The 16,868-nt window shown below is 41.0% G+C and overlaps 1 protein-coding gene across 7 annotated transcripts in view; it reads right to left on the reverse strand.

Annotated features, from left to right (window-relative positions):
* Positions 1–3,266: 3,266 nt before the first annotated feature.
* SLC26A8 (solute carrier family 26 member 8) overlaps positions 3,267–16,868 on the reverse strand; it is a 90,935-nt gene continuing 77,333 nt past the window's right edge. For all 7 annotated transcript variants that reach the window (XM_049890580.1, XM_049890544.1, XM_049890533.1 and 4 more), the window contains 4 exons: positions 13,112–13,483; positions 8,788–8,842; positions 8,511–8,689; positions 3,267–4,061 (listed from right to left, as the gene is read on the reverse strand). In XM_049890580.1, coding sequence (XP_049746537.1) covers positions 3,621–4,061; positions 8,511–8,689; positions 8,788–8,842; positions 13,112–13,483 — 1,047 coding nt within the window. In that variant the 3' untranslated portion in view covers positions 3,267–3,620. The remainder of the gene's footprint in view (positions 4,062–8,510; positions 8,690–8,787; positions 8,843–13,111; positions 13,484–16,868) is intronic.

Raw genomic sequence — 16,868 nt, forward strand, 5'->3', positions numbered from 1 at the left:
TTTTAAACCGGATAATTCCAAAATCTCTGCAATATCTGAGCCTGGTTCTGATGCTTGCCCTGTTTCTTCAGAGTTGTTTTTGTTTTTCCCTTTTAGCATGCCTTGTTTTTTTTTTTTTTGTTTCAAGTCCAATATGGTGTATCCAGTAAAGAAACTGAGGTTCTTTCAGTTGTACCCCCCCCCCGGCCCCCCGTAAACCCCTGTTGATGTTGATGTGCTGGTACGATGTTGGGGGAAGGGAAATATTTTATAATTCCATGATTAAATCTGTCTTTTAGGGAGCCATGTCTTCAATGGGCTCATCAGTACACTAGACACGGCTGAGAAGAATCAGTGCAGTTGAAGATACATCACTAGAAACTTCCCAAACTGAAAAGCAACGAGAAAAAAAGGGACAGGACATCCTTGGGTTGTGAACTTCACATGTGCTCTTTGTTTTTTTTTTTTTTCCTCAACCTGTATGAGAAACAGTAAGGCTGGAGGGGGCTGGAATTGAATATTCGTTTCCACTTTATCTCTTCCCTCCAAGGCTGGAGATGGTGGTGGTTTGTTATTTCTCTTCCGCCATGTGGAAGGCTAGACGGGGCTGGGTTTGGGTATTTCCCTTCCTCCATGTCAGCTAACAAAAAAAAAACCCATTGCTCTCGAGTCGAATCCAACTCATAACAACCCTATAGGACAGAGTAGAACTGCTCCATAGCATTTCCAAGGAGCAGCTGGTGGATTCAAACTGCAAACCTTTTGGTTAACAGCCAAACTCTTAACCACTGCACCACCAGGGCTCCTCTTTTTTGGTTAGGCTCTGGTAGTTTCCCTTGAGCACTTTTTCAAAATGGTTACTTTTGCCCCTTCCCCTGCCAGAAGCACAAAGGGATTTTTTTTTCTAAGCTTTACAGTGAGAATCTAGTGGGGCTCCTAGAAGCAAAACTCAAAACACTGTGCCCCTCTCCAAGGCTATACCTCTAACTCTCAAGCTAGTCCACACTCAATCTCCAGCAATTAGTCAATTACCCTTTAATTATTCCTACCTGATGCTGAGTCCAGTAGCAGTGCTTTCTGCTCCTGGTAAGCGGAATCTCTGTATTTACTTTTTTTTTTTTTTTTTCTTTTGGGGGTGGTGGTTTGCCCTGTGACCTAAATTTTCCAGATCTAAGAAAAGCTATTGATTTTTGGCTTTTTCTTTCTTGTTGTGAGGACAGCTGTGAAAACTTCTAAGCTTTTTACATGCCAGGCTGGAAACTGAAGTTGATTCTATACTTTGTCCAGTCTCTTACGTGTGTTATGCAGCTATTCCCTTTGTATTCTGTGATTCCCCCCCTCCATTGTTTCCTGAGTGAGCTGGCTGTTCTCTGGCCTCCTTACTGCAGATCCATTCTTTATGCTCCAGAACAGTAGACCCCTATAGACTGCACTGCCCAGTCTCCATTGACAGCTCACATTCAGTCAGGTGGGTTTGACCACTAGAAGACTCTGGATAGGGGATCAAAGGGCTGATGGGAAGAAGTTTGTGTACCTTCTGCCTCTCTGCTTCAGAGGTGTCCTCTCGGGTAGTAGGTATGTCCCCCAGGCCCACTGCTCTTGCCATAGTTCTGTCACTGGGCTGAGGTGACTTTTTCCTTTCTTTGTCCCTATGGATGGCAATAGCTTTTCACCATAGCTAGTCCCTGGTGCCTCAGCATCCTTTGCTCCCTTAATCCTGCCCATTACACTAATTTTTTCCTTTACTGAACTGCTCATTCAAACCATCTGAGTTGAATTCAATTTCCTCCTAGGTCCCTGACTCATACTTGGAGGAAATTCTGTCTTAGCTTGGAGGAGAGCATGACAACGGACAATGGGCATATCAGGACTTGTGACTACATTACTTCATTTTTTCCGATGTCCTGGTGACAGTAGGAGGGTGGACTGTTTGGAGGATAGTCTGCCACAGTCCCTGTGCCTCTTACCCAGGCTGCCTAATCAGAAGCCTCGGACCCAGAGCATTCCCTGATATGGAGGCTGAAAACTGAGCCTCTCTCTGTCTCCCAGTTTTTTATTGGGGAGGCTCCCTTCCTGTTTTAGGTGCATAGTAAACTTTTTCTCTCTGCTCTGCTCATGCATATGTGTCATATGGCACCTGGTCACCTCCATTTTTGTATCTGTTTCCAGCAGGGGGGTGGGGGAATGGAGTCCTTCAACTAAGCATTAGAGGGGAATGTGCAGCCCACGAGCCCTGTATCAACTTCAAGGAGTGACCCACTGGACAAGGGGGATCAATGCCTGCTATTGAAGCTGATCTTGGTCTTTTTATGTGAGTAAAGCATTGTTCCATCCAATGCCTGTGGGTAAGTCATGCTTTTATTGGTGACCCTGGACCCTGGCTGAACAGTTTGGCATAGCAATCAGGGTCAACAGGTTTCTATTTCTTCACATCCTAACACTTGTTATTTTCTGATTTTTTGATAATAGGCATCCTAGTGGGTGTGATGTGCTATCTTACTTGCATTTACCTAACGACTAATGATGTTGAGCATCTTTTTATTTGTTGAAGAGGCTATTCTTTCCCTATCGAATGGACTTGGCACTCTTTGGCCAAATCAATTGCCTGTAGATGCACGGGTTTATTTCTGGATTCTCATTCTATTCCACTGGCCTGTATGTCTATCCTTACACCAGTACCACACTGTTTTGGTTATTGTAGCTTGGTAGTATGTTTTGAAATTTGGAAGTGTGAGTCCTCCTATTTGGTTCTTTCTTCAAAATGATTTTGTCTATTTGGGGCCCCCTGAAATTCCATATGAATTTGAGGATCAACTTTATTTCTGTGAAGAAGGCTGCTGAAATTTTGATAATGTTTGCATCAAATCTGTATATCATTTTGGGTATTATTAACACCTGAACAATATTAAGCCTTCCAATTTATAAACATGGGATCTCTTTCAATTTATCTTGATCTTCTTTAATTTCTTTCAGCAATATTTTGTAGTTTTTAGTGTACATGTCTTTCAACTCCCTTTCATGTCCTCTCTGGTTGAATTTATTCCTAGAAATTGTATTCTTTTAGATGCTATTATAATTGGGATTGCTTTCTTTCCTTCTCAGATTGTTGCTGGTGTTTAGAAACTCAACTAATTTTTTTGTGTGTTGATCTTTTTCTTTGTCTTATTCATCACTTCACCATATTTGCCCATTTCTGGAATCCCTCTCACCTGACATAGCCTTGATGATACAGAATGAAGAGAAGGCAGAAGGTATAGGAAAGATTCAAAGTCTTCCCAAATGTAACTAGAGTTATGTATTTTATTTGAGTCTTATCTCTTTGGAGAAAGAGGGAAAGAGATAAGAGGAATAAGTTAGAGATGGTCTTGCAAAAACCCCAGAGATGTAGGGTGTGTGAAAAAGGAAAACCTTCACAAGAATCCATTGAAGTTGAAACGAAGTGAGCCTGGATCGGGAATTCAGAGACAATTCTTGGCATTTAGTATTGTGATCTGAAAGTGTGATCCCGGTGCTGAGCGTGGAAGGAAGCAAGCAGATGGAGGAGTCACAAGGCAAGTACTGTCAATTTGTATCAAACCCAGGTCTCCTGACCAAGCAACCCCCCGTTTGGGTGGGATGATTTGCCAAGGGAATCCATCCCCTTATATCCAGTCTTCCTCCCAGGGATCCTTGGTATCATTGCCCTTGGATGAGTGTAAATCCATATGTTGATGCCTCCTCTCCACTGACCGTGTCCAAGGCTGAGTCTGAGGCTGGGAACTGGGATACGGCGACCGGCGGTACTGTGGAGAATGAGTCTGAACCCTTGGCCTGGATTTGGGCACAGGCTCGGTCTCTGACTCGGTCTCCAGCTCTGGCTCTAGATCTATCTCAGGCTCTGGCTCCAGTTCAGACTCAGGCTCCAGCTCCAGATCCAGGTCTAGGTCCAAATCCAGCTCATTCTCTTGTTCCGACTCAAGCGTGGGCTCTAGCTCTGACTCTTCGACTACTTCTGGCTCCCGGATTAAAGCCCTGAAGCCTGGATTTGTATTTTTCGGAATTTCTATATTACTATTGTTCATATGATACCCTGGTTCTTCATTCTGAAATAGACAAAATAAAACAATTAGTTAGGTTAAAATTTCCAATTAAGTTTGACGTTTTAGCAAAAAGAATTTCAGGACTTAGGGTGCCAGAACCATGGGTTCCTGGCAAAACAGAAAAAAAATTCTTGCCTAAATCTGCTTTTCATCCTCTTTGTACCCACTAGTTCCTTAGTTACTCACTATTCTTCAGTTCCATCAATCCCTAACTCCTGATTTCTCTGGCTTTTCTAACTTGCCTGAATCTCATGGTCAACCATTTAAACAGCAGTGGTCTCGACAGCTTTCTGAAACATCTTATCTTCTTGATCTCACTTGTTTTGCCAACCCCCAAAGCAATTCTTGGCAAGGCATGTAAGGGCCTTCATAATCTGGCCACTTCCGATCTTCTTTAGCTTTATCTCCAGCTGTGGTCCCCACCCGTTGCTCTAGCCATAAAGTTATCCAAAGATACCTGACTACTGCTTACCTTTGCTCATGCTGCTCCCTTTGCTTGCCTTGTCTTCATATCATCCACAAACACTTATCATTCCAGGTTCAGAACAAAGACGACCAATTAGGAACACAGCTTTCTTTGTGTTCCAGTTGTACCTCTGTCATACATTGCCTTATTTATTTACAAACCTATCCATAGCTACTAGACCATAGCTCCTTGAGGTAGGACAGTGCCTGGTTCTTGATAACCTTAACAGGCACTGAGCCTGTCACATACCAGGTGTCCCACAAGTGATCCATGGAATCTGCCTTCTACAAAATTAACCATTCTTGCCCTTTCCGAAACAACTTGCCCACTTTTCCTCCTACCTTTCTGATTGCTTTTTCCTGGTCTCTTTGTTGTATTCCCTACTTTTGCTGGAGTTCTAAATGTTGGCATGCCACAGTGCTTGATCCTGGGAATTTTCTCTTCTCTGTCTACACTCTCACCATAGGTAATCTCATTTAGTCCCATAGTTTTTATTGTCATCTGTATGCCAATGACTCTTTGATTATAACTCTTCCCCTGATCTACAGGTCCGTATATCCACTTGCCTTCTGGACATTTCTTCTTGGATGTCTAAAAGTCATCTTAAATTTAATAGATTTGAAATAGAAACCACTCATCTCCTAGTTCCCTATCTTAAATGCCAGGAAAAAAAATCAATATATTCAATGCCAAGTCTTGATATAAGTCCTGATAGGAATATTAGTAAACCAGAAAAATACTTTTTTTAAAACCAACTGTCACCAATAAACTTAATGGAGACACATAAGTAGCTATTCTCATTAAATTCGGGAGTAAGACAAGACTCATCGCTATTACTTAAATTGTTCTGGAAGGTCAAGCAAATGCAATAATAAATGATACTGAAATAAGAATTCTAACAATTGGAAAGTAAGAGATTAGTATTATTTGTAGAAATGTTTTTTCTACCTAGAAATCCCAAGAGAATTAATAATGACACACCTCTTAGGACTAGTAAGAGGATTCAGAAAGGTGACCAAATAGTTTTATAAAAACCAATACATTAAAAAAAAAATTAATAGGTTTCCTGTATGCTAGCAATTACCAGTTAGAAAATATAATGGAAAAGAAGATTGACTTTAAATAAAAGCAATATAAGTATAAAATGCATGAAGTGTAAAGTAGCTAGGATTATCTATATGAAAAAGCCATAAAACCTTACTATGAAATATTTTAAAAGGCTGAATAAATGTAGAGATAGCCTATGTTCCCGGAGAGGGAGAATGAATACTGTAAAGATAGCAATTCTCATATTATTTTATAGTTTAATGAAATTTTAATGAAAATTCCAACAGGTTTTGTTGTTGTTTTGTGGGAACCTGATAAAAAATTCAAAAATTGGCTTGGAAGAATAAATTGGTGAGAATGACTAAGCATATTTTGAAATGGAACACTGATGGATGATACAGGACTTTCTAACCCAATGTTAAAATGTGCTTTAAAGGAACAGTGATCAGGACAGTGTGATACTGAAGCTATACAGAACAGTGACCCAAAAACTAAACTAGAAATAGATGTTAACTTTCATAAGAATATAATATTTTATTAAAACAGCATCCTAAATCAATGAGGGAAAGATGGTTTATTCAATAGATGATATAGCTCAAAATGGTTAGCACTACAGATAAAAAATAGATTACTCTTCTACACCAAATACTGAAATAAATTATAACTAGGTTAAAAAGTATAATATAAAAATAAAAGCATAAATACCTAGAATAAAATGTTATTTATTTACTTTCTAAGTGGGAAGGATTTCTAAACATAAAAAGCAAATAGAAAATAAGAAAAGGAAAGATTAAGAGATATGGCTATATAAAATGTAAAAACAAACACATCAAGAGTATCACAATTGTAAATAAAAAATAGAGAAACTTCCACCTACAGTAAAGGCTAAAAAAACTACTAAACCCACTGCCGTCAAATTGATTCCGACTCATAGTGACCCTATAGGACAGAGTAGAACTCTCCCGTAGGGTTTCCAAGGAGTGGCTGGTGGATTTGGACTGCTGACCTTTTGGTTAATAGCTGAGATCTTAACCACTATGCCACCAGAGCTCCAGTAAAGGCAGATTAAATAATTCAGACCAACTCTTCCACTGACGACAACTAGAAGAGCTGGGTGAAACATTAAAAAAACAAAAACTTCTGATTTGAAGGCAGCATAAAGCTAACAAGATCATGGCGAATTACAGGCCAAGATTTTGGAAAAGATGGAAATCTAGAAAGATGAACCTAGCATTTGGGGCTACTTTTGCCCTGAGAGTATTTAATGACCTAGAAGTGGCACAGATATGCTGAGTGGTACTTTTGACAGCTCTAAGAGGTAAGGGTTGCAAAAACTGGATGCCAGGGCCTGCCAAGGGAGGGGCTATGGTAAACCTTTCCACGGACTGCAACTGGGCTTTGGGTCACCTGGATGGCCTAGAAAAACTCAAGTCCTGAAATCACATCGAAGTGATCCCGGATTGCTAGTGCCTCCAGTTACCTGGCAAAAGAATCAAATTCTTTCTGGAGTAAAAATATCATCTTAGGCCTCAAATTATTCCTATAAACATTTTCTAAATAATGTCTGCCATACACCCAAAGATTACCAGGCACACTAGATTATGACAGTGAAGTATGCATGTTGAATCTCTAAGGTAGTAGAGTTCTCAAGGTGTGGTCCCTGGTACAGGGTCATCGACATTACCTGGTAATTTGTTAGCAATGCAAATTATCAGACCCTACTCAAGACCCTCTGAAGCAGAAATTTGGGGGATTGTGGCACTGAGGCACCCAGCAATCTGTATTTCAATTGCATGTTTAGGTGATTCTGATGCATACTAAAGTCTGAGAACGACTTCAAGTCTCTGAGCATAAGCAGGAGGACCTCCTGTCAGAGATGCTGTCAAGAGGATTCTTGCTCTGGGTGGGGATTTGAGCCTGAGGAGCTCTGAGATCCTGTTCAATCAAACGGTTTTGTGATTTTATAAATGGAGTGGATTATAGAGGAAAAATAGAAAACAAAGTTTAAATCTAGTTATGGGGTTGGGGGAGTTGTTCTGGATAAGCAGAGGCACATAGCTTGTGAGAATTCTCTACAAAGCAAGGGAAATACTTGATAGTGAATAACTAAAAAATAAAAAAAGAAAGATAAAGGTCATGTGCAAGCTTGAATAATATTACTTTTTGACTTTTTAAAATGTTTTTAAACACTTATTACCATGATAATACTTTCTTGTCATAAAAAATGCAGGGTTTACTTTAAAAAGAATTTCTAGTCATTAGATAATATTTTGGTGCCAATCTGTGTTTTAATTTCCTTTTTTTGGTGGTGGTGGTGGGGCTTTAACTTACACAAATACTGATTTGAAAACACAGAAATAAGCCCAGACCATTACTTAGTCATAACTAATGGCTGAAAATTTTGGTTCATATGTCACTCTCCTTTGCATTTGGCCAGGCTGACTTAATCTTCCATCGCTCACCATCTAAGTAATAGCCCAAGTCTTAGGCTGGCAAAGTCAGCTATTCAGGTCTTTACCTCTGTTAGTTTATTAGTTCACCGTTCTGTTAGTTCAAAGACTACCTCTGCTATTCATCCCAAGAGTGGAGGGGGGAGGTAGATTCTAAAGGTATAGACAGAAAAGATATTTTAAATATTTAGTCATTGGTATGGCACAGGCACTAACCAAGCTTGCTGAAAGAGGATCCTTCAGGCCCCTTGCTGGGTTGAGTAAACCATCTTTACTTGGGGGAAAGGGTTGTAAATAAGACAGACATGAGATGACAGTAGGGGTATTTGGGGGCTCAAGTCCACTGCCACTTGCCAATCGGTTAGGGATCATTTCAATGTTTCAAAATCTGGCATAGCCATACTAAATAACCTTTCCTGGACATTGTCCATCTCTTTCTGATCAGGCCTCTCTGCCCACCCCACCCCCAGATGCTTGACATCATCCAACCTTTTCTGAGAAGGTTTCCTGTATCACGGTCTCGGATTCATCCACGCTTAACTCAGAGGAATCTGGTATCTTCCTTGATAAGGCAAACAGCACAGCATCATGGAGGGTGAGGAACAGCTGGGCCTTGGTGATACCAGTGTCAAAGAAATCATTCCTCTCCAATGCCCTGATCACAGAAGCTACAAACCAAACCCAGAACACACAAAGAATTAGAAACCTGGGGAGCAGAGCAACAGGGTGCAAAACACGGCCCTCTCATAGGGTGAAGGATACTCACAGTGACACCCTGCAATGAGCACCAACATGTTGGCATTTTGGAAAGCATTGCACATCTGCGGGGAGAGAGTAAATCAGTGTCAGAGAGTTTCACAGTCAACTAGAAAACCGAAAGCCAAACCAAACTCGTTGCCGTTGATTTGATTCCAACTCATAGCGACCGTACGGAATAGTGTAGAACCACTCCGTATGGTTTCCAAGGAGCAGCTGGTGGATTTGAACCACCAACCTTTTGGTTAGCAGCCTAAGCTCTTAACCACTGCTCTACCAGGACTGATCAACCAGAAAAGGGCCTTCTAATTAGCTGAGTTTTAAAGCTTTTTTGGTCATTCAGTTGTCTGGGATGTATGTGGCTTTGCATTCTGATTCAGCTCCATAACATTTGACGAGTGGACTTCTATATACCAGGAAATGTCTGAAGTGCCAGGAATACAGAAGAGGATTAGACTGTCTCATGTGGGGGTGGGAAGGGAGAGGGAGGGCTGCTCATAGTCTCAAAGAGGAAACTGTTCACATAAACAGGTATTGTTTATGTGAGGAAAGCACCAGGACAGAGATGGCACAGGTGTGATGGGAACACTCTAGAGTCCTCATGAACAACCATATCTTGGTATTATTGCTTAGTGTTTGCATGTGACCACTTCTCCCCTTCTCTTCAATGAGCAGAGTAGGCAAAATGTGGCCCAGAGATGTCCAAGTGATACAGTAGGGAGAACAAAATAAAAAAACCCTGAGGATTGTAATCAGAGCTACTCCACAAAGTTGCATTTGACTTTAGTAAATATCAAACAAAACCAAACCTGTTGCAGTTGAATTGATTCCAACTCATGGTGACCCCATGTGTGTCAGAGTAGAATGGTACTCCTTAGGGTTTTCAGTGGCTATGATCTTTCTGAAGTAGATCGCCAGGCCTTTCTTCCAAGGCACCCTACTACTCAGCCAGTGGGAGAAATGAAGTCTTGAGACAAGCTACAGTGTGGATGGAGCTTGAAGACATTATGCTGAGTGAAATAAGTCAATCACAAACGGATAAAAGGACAAATATTGTATGATCTCATTTATATAAAAGACAAAAAAAGGCAAATATATAGAGACCAAAGTTTATTAGTGATTATCAGGGGTGGGAAGGAGGGCAAAAGGAGGGGTTATTGCTCATGGAGTACTGAGTTTTGGTTTACAGTGATGGAAAAATCACATTGATTAAGGATAGGGTTGAACAGCCGATTATTCTAATTGCTGTCAATACGTTGTACCTGTAAAAAGTTGAATTGGCAGAAGTTGTGTGATAGATGTATTTACAACGACTGTCTTAGTTATCTAGTGCTGCTATAACAGTAATGGTTAAGTGCTGGGCTGCTAACTAAAAGGTTGGCAGTTCAAATCCACCAAGCTCTCCTTGGAAACCCTATGGGGCAGTTCCACTCTGCCTTATAGGGTCACTATGAGTCGGAATCAACTTGATGGCAATGGGCTTGTTTTTGTTTTTTTTAGGGCGGGAGGGAGGGGGAAAAGAGGGGTTAACAGTGATGGAAAAATCACATTGATTAAGGGTAGAACTGCACAGCTGAATATTCTAATTGTGGTCAGTAAGTTGTATACCTGTAAAAAGTTGAACTGGCAAAAGTTGTGTGACAGATATATTTAAACAATGACAGAAAACAAACAAAAAATGAAAAAAAGAGTAGCTGCTGAAGCTGCTCATGGACAACCAAACATGATGGGATTGGGTTCCTTGGTTTGGAGGTTTAGGGTCATTGTTTCATGGGACATTCCAGTTAATTGGCTTAATAATGTGTCAGGTGCTTCTGTTCTAAACCTCCTAGCTCATTGCATAGTGCCTGGGGTCTTACAAGCTTACAAGCGGCCATCCACAACAGTTGGTCTCTAGTCACCTGGAGCAACAGAGGAAAAAGTAGAGTCAGGAATAGGAGAATATGGAATGTGTGGCTATTTGCCTCCATGAACAATTGCCTTCTTTGCCATGATGCCAGAAGAACTGGAGGGTGCCCAGCTGCCATTACTGAACATTTTGATCAAAGATTCTATAAAAGAGTCCTGATCAAAAAGGGGGAAATGCAGAATAGAATTTCAAATTCTCATGGACTCCACACCTCCTGAAGTCATGGAGGGTGGATGAACCCCTGAAACTATTGCCCTGAGATTAATTTCTAAACTTTAAACCAAAAATATCCCCTGAAGTCTTCTTAAAACCAAACAATAGTTTAGCTTAACTAGTAAAAAAAGGTCTGCCTTGAGCGTTAGTGCATTTGGCTCTTTTAAGAACTATCTATTTGGGATCAAATTGACAACAGCAACTTGAAAGATCAGACAGGGAACTTAGGGGGCAGTGAGTTTATGCTAATGGGGGAGGAACAACTCAGAAAAGAATGAGAACAGTTGCACAACTCAAAGAATGTAATTGATGTCACTAAATTGTACACATAGAAACTTGAATAGGTGCATGTTTTACCGTGCATATTCTCAAGAACGACCAAAGAAAATTTAAAAGTGGTTAAAAAAAAAAAAAAAAAAAAGAATGGATAGCTGGAATTTTAGTAGGTTTAAAATTTCAATTATAAAGTAAACAAAATATGATTTCCTCCAGTAAAGGCAGTAGGGAGCAATTATAAAGGGAATGAAGAACCCAACCTTTTTATAATATAAAATGCCCTGTGAATCCTGCAGGCTGTAAAGTAGACATGTCTGACATTGCCTCCATGTTGGGGATGAGGCAGAAAGTCATCAACAGAGGCCAAGTGTGAATGGGTGATGCCAAGGAGCAGAACGTACAGTGATTCCACAAAAAAGGGAGGGGAGGGATGATACAAGTGTACTGCAGAAGAGCCAGGAAGAGTGATGTAAAGTCAGATGCTCTAAGTTCAAATCCTGGCCCCATTTATTAGCTGAGAGCTTAAGGGAGAATATAGCCTATCTCTCAGGGCTATTGGAAGAATTAAATGAGATTGTGTATAAATATGCCCAATGTGGTCTGGTACATAGTAGGCATTCCATAACGTGGGTTGAATGAAATCTAAGGTAACAACTACAGTGCAAGACTGGGCAAAGAGACTACCACCTAGAAGAACGACCTGAGATGGAAAAGCCCTGAAGACAAGAGAATATCAACTATGCTTAAGCCTAAAAATGGAGGGGTGGGGGGAGCAGGGAAATCTAATGGATAGAAAAGCCCTTAACATTAATCCCTTTTAAGCCTGTCATTTTATAGACGAGAAAACCGAGACCCAGTGCAATTTAGCAACTTGTTTTGGGTCAGATGGACAGTGAGCAGCAAAGCCAGCGCAGAGTGTACATCTCTAGACCACCAGCCAGAGTTCTTTCTGCTATGAAAGGCTTCCTATTGCCTCAGACGGAAGAGGACCTGGGCTCACTTAAGAGAGAATTGCATTCCTTTAGGAATAAGAAGGTATGATAAAATCTGATTTGAGGATAAAAGGAGGAAAACCAGCCAAAGGAGCAAGAGTGAGATAGACCACACACAGAGCCAGGAAGTAAGCATTCAAGATGTTTAAACCTGAGCCACTGCCGGCAGGAGCAAGGTGGAGATGCAGTGCTGTAAAGAATAGAGATAAACTGGTTGAAAAAACATATTGTACTTTTGAGACATTAAACAATGAAATCAATAGCGTTAGTTGTGCATCTAAATTGTCTATAGTGTACAAGAGGGAGAGAAATGAGACCTGCCAGAGAAAACAGAGAGTAGGAGAGACGCCAGGATCAAGGAATGCAGCTTTTGAAGGAGAATTCTGCCCTGCCCTTCTCACCCAAAGATGCAAGCCATAAAGTGGGAATGGGGAAGAGATTATAGGTACTGGACAGGCAGCCTCAGGCTTGGGGTGTCATTTCATCATAATTTTTTCAATTCTGAGTAAAAGGCATCCCGGCATCTTTTACACTGTCTGGCTCAGAGCAGCTAAGTAATGGAGAATTCTTAATAAATATTTTTTGTAGCATTCGGACATTCCTTGAAAACATCTGCAGCTAACTCCCAGCATATACTGGGAATCGCTGGGCATGGTATGATTGCTGTTTCAATGGCGTTAGGAGTTTCCTAGTTTTTATTCCTTGAGAAATAATTATGTGCCATATTTACTGAACCAACCCCAGACACAGAGTTCAATCAATCAAATTTGGTTCATTGTCTTTTTATTCTGGTTGACCTTAAACTCCCTCCAGTGTCCAAGTTTCTGGTGGCCTAGCTATTAATCACACAGCAGCAGATCAGAGACTAATGGGATTTGATCCGGATCTAGGCAGTGGTGGGAGGAGAGCATCAGAGCTCTTGCTAAAAGCTCCTGGGTACTTACCTGTCTTAATATGACTGAAGCCTGTGAATCCACAAAATGGACCATGGAGAAATCCAGGATGATGGTGTGGGTGGTGGGCAGAAGAGAAACATCTGAGTAAGGGAGGAGTGACCTACTCCTCCCCTGACTTTCGGTAGTATCAGGCAGTGGTGGTGAGCTGTTTCTCAGGGGGTTATTAGGAACCCAGACTTTCTCCTCCTCCTCCAAGTTTCGACCTTGATTCCGCTGAGACGTGGAAGATACTGTGTATGGCACTTGCTCATCAGATGTAGATTGGTTCGTGGTCACGCTCTCGAAGCGTGCGCAGCTGACTAAGTGAATGGTGGAGGAGGAGTGACCCAATTTACGTTCGAATCGTTCTGTGTAGGCAATCTGGGACAACAGTTAGCGGATGACTGTGAGAGGACTCAGACAAGGACTGCAAGTATTTGCAACTATGCTGTTTCCGTCTGCTAGCTCAATCCCTCTTTTATGAAGCTTGTCCCCAGACTAGGTACTGTCTATTTTTACTTGGATACCTCACTGTCACTTCAAGCTCAGGACTAAAACCACATTCATCTTTCCTTATCGTCACCAGTCACGGCATCTCCCTCCCAACTTCCCTATGTCCATCAATGATGTTATCATTGTTCTAGTGACTCAAACTTAAACTCATTGATTTATTCCTTTCCCTCATTCCTGGGTTCCAATTAGTCTCCAGTGCCGACTAATACTTTCAAGTATTTCTTCCATCAGTCCCTTTTCTCAACACCCCCTTTCATCTTCTATCAGTACAAGCATCTTCTGTCAGACTTCCTGAAGAAGACAAAAATGACTTGGGCAGGGCAGTCTTTACCTCTCATTCCTTTCATCTCCCTAACAGCCCTCAAGTGCCTGCTATAGTTTAAGGCCAGTATCAAGTAGTAGGGATACAATGACAGATAGGATGTGAATGTGGACTCTACATCACAGGAGGGATCAGACTCTACCTGGGGAGAAGGGACATAACAACATTGATGGATAAGACCTATAAGGCACATAGAAAAATGAAAAGAATTTATTTGCTAGAGTGTTGTAATTTTGGGTGATGGTTGTTATAGAAAAATGTTATTGTTCTAATAATATCGCTTGTGAAGTATATTTTGAAAATAGAAAAAAATTCAAGATAAAATCCATACAAGGTAGTATATATTATATAGCAAAAAAAAAAAAAAAACTGGTATGGATAGATAATATTACAGTTCAAAGAAAAGAGCTGCCCCCAAGGTTGAAAGACACTGAGGCCAGACCTTAAGGGGACAGGTGAGGCTTGGCTCAGTGGTGAGAAGATGCAAGGTCCTCTAGGCAGAGCAAAAGCTGAGAGCCTCCCATTTCTCTCCTTATGTTATCTTCCAAGGACTTTCACAATCCACTCACATTGTGCCTGCCTGACCTCATTTCCCGGACCAAGTCTCTTACTTTGAGACCCCTACACTTATTTCTACCTTGATGTCTTTGCCCAAAGGTGCCCTGGTGGTGCACTGGTTAAAGCGATCAACTGCTAACTGAAAGGTCGGTATTTTGAAACCACCAGCTGCTGCTTGGGAGAAAGACATGACAGTCTGCTTCAGTAGAGATTTACAGCCTTGGAAACCCTGCTATGAATCAGAATCAACTCAATGGCAGTGTGTTTGGTTTGGGTTTTGGTCTTTGCCCAAGCAGATCTGTAGGCCTGGGGTCCTCTTCATTCCTACCTGAAATCATTCCAAATTTCTCTCTCCTGACCAGTATACATCTATTTCTCCCATGAAATCTTCGTTTTGAGCTCACACTGATCTCCCCTTACCTAAAGCCTTATAGTTGTTAGAGTCTAACACACAATTTAGAACATAACAATACAGTACATTGTATGGTTCACTATTCTATTTTATCAATTTTAAGGCACACCACTATTACTTGTACTATAAAGAAAGAAAACATTATGAATTAAATGAACATGCCATCAACTGCATGATGCATCAAATTTCAGAAATGTTAAAAAAAATTTAGGATTGGTAAAATATAAATATAGCTGTATATGTCACATTAATATACAGTTATCTCTATAATTTGATTTATAACTTCATGAATTGCTTCACAGTAATCCTGTGATTTTGAGGGGCTGATAGTGGGTAGGGGTATAGCTGAACAAGACTGGTTGAGTTGAGACATCTTAATGCTAATGGTGGGTACATAAGGGCTCATCATAGTCTTGTCTCTACTTCTGTATATGTACAAAATTTTCCATGAAAAAAAGAATTCAGAACTCCCTGAAGACAGAGAACCTTGAAATTCTTTTTTCTTTTTCATAGCGTCATAGTTCTGGGCACACAGTAGGGGCTCAATAAATTCTGGATCACCCTATTCCACTCTGAAATATGTTTGTTGATTGTCTTAGTTACCTAGTGCTGCTATAAAAAATACTATACATGGACAGCTTTAACAAAGAGAAGTTTATTCTCTCACAATCTAGGGGTCTACAAGGCCAAATTGAGGGTGCCAGTTCTAGGGGAAGGCTCTGGGGGAAGGTACTTGTCATCAGTCTTCTCCTGGTCTAGGAACTTCTCAACACAGGGACCCCAGGTCCAAAGGACACCCTCTGCTCCTGGTACTACTTTCTTGATGGTATGAGGTCCCCCTGTCTCTGCCTGCTTCTCTCTTTTATATCTCAAAAGAGATTGATTTAAGACAATCTAATCTTGTAGATTGAGTCCTGCCTCATTAACATAACTGCCTCTAATCCTGCCTCATTAACATCATAGAGGCACAATTTACAACGCATAGAAAAATCACATCAGATGACAAAATGGTGGACAATCACACAATACTAGGAATCAAAGCCAAGTTAACACATATTTTTTGGGGACACAATTCAATCCATAACACTGATATTATGTAAATATTCTCTACAGTACCCAGCACAGTATGGATACAAGATAAAGATTAAATGTAGTGCCAATTCTGTCCAGAGTAGTTGGAGGAAATATCCTTTGAATTTTGTTAACCTGGTTTTGACAACACAGTTGGTATTTTCAGGGAGTTCAGTAGAAGCTAAGTTTCATTAGGGTGTGTGGGAGTGAGAATGGGCACTCAGCTTTTGAAAAGGTAAGTGTGTTTATAGGTCCCTTTTAAGGTTGGCAGTTGGAACCCACCAGCTGCTCCTCAGGAGAAAAGACCTGGAGATCTTCTCCTGTAAAGATTACAGCCTAGGAAGCCCTATGGGGCAGTTCTACTCTGTCATATAGGGCAGCTATGGTCAGAATTGACTCAATGGCACACAACAACAAACAACAACACAAGAGGGGAAGGAAGTGTGTGGTGGTAGTGGTGGTGTGTGTGTGTGTATGTGTGTAAATCTCTGTGTGTATAGATATAACTGCCAGTCCAGGGTGTAGGCTGTAGACTGGATGATTACAGAAAGGCCCAAAAGCTAGAAATGAGAAGCCCTGCTTTGGGGGAAGGGATTGTTTAGCACAAGTCAGCGTTGGAAATAACAAACACTTTGTAACTCTCTTCAGTTAAAATATCTTCCAAAACCAAACCAAACCTGTTGCCGTTGAGTCAATTCCGACTCATGGGGTTGCTATGAAAATATCTTCCAGATAATGTAAAATCCATATCTAGAATAGCCACCTGCACTTGGTGCTCCCTCTTGCACCCTCTGCCATTATTTCCCTGATCCTAGGCAGTCATCAGGAGACCCTGGTGAATACTGGAGACCACAGCCCTCCACCTTGTCCCCACTGGAATTGGACAACAC

The sequence above is a fragment of the Elephas maximus genome, chromosome 1 (assembly GCF_024166365.1).
Source record: "Elephas maximus indicus isolate mEleMax1 chromosome 1, mEleMax1 primary haplotype, whole genome shotgun sequence".
Taxonomy (NCBI): Eukaryota; Metazoa; Chordata; class Mammalia; order Proboscidea; family Elephantidae; genus Elephas; species Elephas maximus.